The sequence below is a fragment of the Helianthus annuus genome, chromosome 1 (genome assembly GCF_002127325.2).
Source record: "Helianthus annuus cultivar XRQ/B chromosome 1, HanXRQr2.0-SUNRISE, whole genome shotgun sequence".
Classification (NCBI taxonomy): Eukaryota; Viridiplantae; Streptophyta; class Magnoliopsida; order Asterales; family Asteraceae; genus Helianthus; species Helianthus annuus.
Genome location: NC_035433.2, coordinates 47,204,307 through 47,208,723, shown reverse-complemented (window position 1 = coordinate 47,208,723; position 4,417 = coordinate 47,204,307). Strand labels below are relative to the sequence as shown.

At 39.1% G+C, this 4,417-nt stretch overlaps 1 protein-coding gene across 1 annotated transcript; it reads right to left on the bottom strand.

Moving 5' to 3' along the window:
- Nucleotides 1-1,650: 1,650 nt before the first annotated feature.
- On the bottom strand, nt 1,651-2,223 carry LOC110870672. Its single transcript, XM_022119871.1, has one exon. The coding sequence runs from the start codon at nt 2,221-2,223 to the stop codon at nt 1,651-1,653; it is 573 nt and encodes a 190-aa protein (XP_021975563.1).
- Nucleotides 2,224-4,417: the final 2,194 nt, after the last annotated feature.

Sequence of the window (4,417 nt, the reverse complement as noted above, 5' to 3'; positions counted from 1 at the left end):
TCAGCATTAGATGCTCAGTGGTTAGATTTGTACTATAAATAGAACAGTACCTGTACTGTTCTATTAGCTCTCTTTCACCAATCATCTTGTACGAACAAACTAGTGAGCTCAAGCTGAGGGGGAGTTTAGTATACATGCATGCATAGTTAAACTTTTGTAATTCATATAATCTTTTGAGTAATCCTCGTATATAAACAATCAAACCTCATCCTTTTTGACGTTTAATCCTTGTAAATATCAAGAGGGCTTTTAAAAGGGTAGGTTTTGGCTCAGGTAGGTGTGTTTGGGTAAAATGGTGTAAAGCGTGAGAAGTGTCAGTGTTTCTATTGCTTTGTGGCTTAGCAAAAAAAGACATGACTAATGTTTTTTAACCAAGGTTGAAACTAAGCCATACTTGTAATTTTTATAACCGAATTTTTTACAAAAACAAAGGGTGTAAATAAAAAGTTTTGTGGATGTGGGTGGTTGTTTTTACAAAAGCTTATATTTTTACGGGTTTAGAAACGAAAGGGTTAAGGCTCAAAGGGGTTTAACTAAGGGGATGTAAAGAATGAGAAGAAAAACAAAGGTTTAGAATGAAAAATGGGTTTAGTCCTAATGCCTCTATCATTTACTTACTTGGATTTATGTCGGTAAGGATTTGGAACGTATTGTTATGCAACTTCTAGATTTGTAAGAACCAAACGGGCTATTCACGCAAGAAACAAAGAATTGAGCAATTAGTATAGATGTGTATTTGTATGCTCGGTAAAGACTCAAAACTCACTTTATGTGGGAAAAAGGGTATAGTGTAAAAATGTATATATAATCAAATGTTACAAAGATTTGTTATGCTCGTTTTTATAATTTTAATAATTGGTCCTTTTTATCACGACGCTATCAGCCGTAAATTAGTAAAAACATAATTTTTAGAACTTAATTTTCCCAACTAAACCAAGATAAGTAAAAAGATAAAAAATTTTGACAAAAAAGTTTGGGGTGATTAGCGGTTTTCCAAGGCGAGTTTTGTGTAAGGCTTGTTTTTAGGACAACAGATTCAAGGTTTTAACATCCCCCCACACCTAAATTACACATTGTCCTCAATGTGTCCTAAATAGGATTTGTTTGAATTAAATGTGCAAGAAATGGGGAAAAATAACAAAAATGTTTTGTTAGTGGTCACTGGGCACGGGGGCGTGCCTGGTGGATACGGCCCCATGGCCAAAGTGCCAGTAACAAAAAAACTTACAGTATGGTGGACACGGGGGCGTGCTGGGTGGGCACGGCCTGTGCCACCTTCTCTGCAAAAAAAATTTAACATCAGACATTTAGGCACGGGGGCGTGCCTGGTGGGCACAACCCTATGCTGCAGACTCTAATTAGCAATTTTTGGAGCGAGAGGCTTTGGTTTATGTGCATGGGGTCCCTTTTCAACGTCCCTTTGGCTTTTCTTCTTTTTTCGAGTGTGGTTTATTCCTACAAAGATAAAACTTAAAAGAAAAAAACATTTAACTAAAGATTAAAGTAAGATTTAAACTACTTAACTAATGGATAGTCCATGGAATGCCTCCATGGTTCGCCACGTTTATAAGGGTCCTTGGCTATACTCAAAGTCGGTCAAATGTTACCCGAGCGGGATGAGTCGCATCCCGAGTTGCATCGTTTAAGAGCCTAGTCTAAGCTCCAGTCTACTGTCTTGATGTAGTTGATCAGATCATCCTCTGCTCGTTGTCCCATTTCAAACTTGATCTCCTTTTCACCAACCCTCAATGTTAATCTTCCAACGCTCATATCCACCATGGCCCGTGCGGTGGCAAGGAAGGGTCTTCCTAATATGAGCGGGATTTCGGTGTCTTCTTCCATGTCTAAGATCACAAAGTCGGCCGGGAAAACAAATTCTCCGACCTTTATCAATAGATTTTCTACGACACCTTGAGGGTATTTTACCGACCTATCCGCAAGTTGTATGCTCATCCTTGTAGGGTGTGGCTTGCCTAACCCAAGTCGATTGAAGATGGAGGTTGGCATTAGATTAATGCTAGCCCCTAAGTCGGCTAGTGCATTGCTTATTGAAGATCCTCCAATAGAGCAAGGAATGGTGAAGCTTCCGGGATCAATCTTCTTTTTGGGGAGCTTATTGAGGAGTACGGCCGAGCATTCTTCACTTAAGTTGACTTGTTGAATGGATTCAATCTTCCTTTTGGGAGTAAGGATATCTCTCATAAACTTGGAGTATTTTGTCATTTTAGTGAGGACTTCCACAAAAGGGAGTTTGATGCGAAGTTGTTTAAGCAAGCTTACAAACTTAGTGAATTGCTCGTCGACCTTTTGTCGTAGTAAACGACCAGGGTAAGGGACCGGGAGTGGTTTGTGTTGGTGCACGAATGTCTAAAGCCTGCGTCTTAGTCTTAGTTGTTCATGTATAGGGTCTAGGAATGTTAATTATGTAAAGTATAAGGGGTTGATATGTAAATGTTTGGTTTTAATGTTCTGATTTCGCCCCAAATGACAATGTGTCATTTGGAGCGAAATCACATCCTTCTGATTTCGCCCCAAATGACACGTGGTCATTAGGAGCGAAATCTCACCCCTATAAATAGTAGTAGTGTTTTTCTCATTTGTACGTGCATTTTACTGTGTAGCCGAACTGCTGCTCGACTTTTTCGTGAAAGATTAATGAGAAAACCAGTTTATAGTGATCTGCTTCTGTTTCTACTCAATTTCTACTTTGATTCATGCTGTTTGTGTATTTCCGCTGCATAAACAGTAGTATCTAGCTCTGATTGACTCACTCGACTGTCAATAACGGTCCTACAATTGGTATCAGAGCCAGTTATGAGCTAGTATACCAGAATCAAAGCCTTTTTCCTGCACATTTTGAGTTTCTGGACTTTCCAACGGACAAAATGGACTGAACTTTGGATATAATGTGTAAAATTGTCTATTAATAAACCCTTGAGAGTATCAGACCTAAATACAACTTAAAACTGATAAAAAAATGGCTCGTAACCTGATTTCGCTCGAAAGAGTGCTTGAGTGATTTCGCTCGTAATTTCAAGCGAAATCAATTTTTGTTACATAAATTCTTAATTTCGCTCCATGCAGTAGAAGCGAAATCAGATATTTCGCTCTTATTTTGAGGTTTTGCTCCAAGTGTATCACTGATTTCGCTCCTGAGGTGATTTCGCTCGAGGGTTATTGTCTGATTTCGCTCATAAAGTGACTTTTTGATTTCGCTCAGAGGGTCACTTACTGATTTTGCTCTACTGAGCTTAGTTTGATTTCGCTCCAAACCAAACTTAAAGTCTGATTTCGCCTGAAAAGTCTGTTTTAGTGTAAAAAACATGGTTTGAGCGTTAAGTCTGTTTCGTTCGTGATAGTGTGTTGGAAACTCAGTCTGTGTTAAAAGTTTTTCGATAAAAGTAACCTGTTTGTCAAAAGGTTAAACATTTTTGGAATTTGTCACTTAAAATGGAACATCAAGATTTTTACAACCTGTTTGCGGGAAGCGGCATGACAGCTATGCAAAGTCCGGCGGGTATAGTTCAAAATGTTAACATGGAGAATGAGTTAGGGACGATGCAAAAGCCACCGAAGCTTATGAGTTTGGACGAATATGCCAGATGGTCAGGTCGTTTCCAAAACTGGGTCCAAGCCAACCATTTCGAATGTTGGATGAAAATAGAGAAGAAGTATGTACCACCGGTTGATGGACTAGGCTTGGAAAAGGGCATCGGGAGTTTAACCGAAACTGAACAGATTGAGTTCAAGGCTGAGAAGAAGATGGTCAGCATTCTGCAACAAGCCATCAAAGAAGATATTCTGGTTTTACTGCAACATGATGATAACTCTCAGTCGATGTGGCAAGCTTTAAAGCTGAAATTCCAAGGCAGTGTATCGATGATTAAAAGCAAGAAAGCATTAATCAAGAAAGAATTTTACATTTTTACCGGGATTAAAGGTGAAACGACAAAGCAATTAATTGAACGATACTGTCATCTTGTGGTAGAAATGAAACGGTTGGAGATTACCAAGACGAATGAAGAATGGATCGATAAGCTGTGTGATGCACTACCGTATGATGAATGGGGCACTTACTTAATGATGTTGAAGAATAATTCTGATTTTGTGAATCTCAACCTCAGCTCATTCATCGAGAAGATAGAAGCCCATGAGCTGGAATTGCTGAAAATCAAGAAGATGAACTCAGCGAGTGTGCAGCAAGATGTATCTCTGTATTACAAAGGCAACACTCCAGTTGCAACCAATCAAAGTCCAAAGATACAGACGGGTTTTATTGCTGATAACACCTCAAGTCTTCTTCAAACACTCCTCAATCCAGCAAGTCCTCACCATTCGTGAACTTTGAACCAAATTTGAAAGCTCAGGAACAGCCTTCACCTCAAAGCTCTACAAATTCAAATAATCAGGCGTATGT

Excerpts from the sequence above, each read along its gene's own strand:
- LOC110870672 (XM_022119871.1), bottom strand. The coding sequence starts at position 2,223 with ATGACAAAATACTCCAAGTTTATGAGAGATATCCTTACTCCCAAAAGG.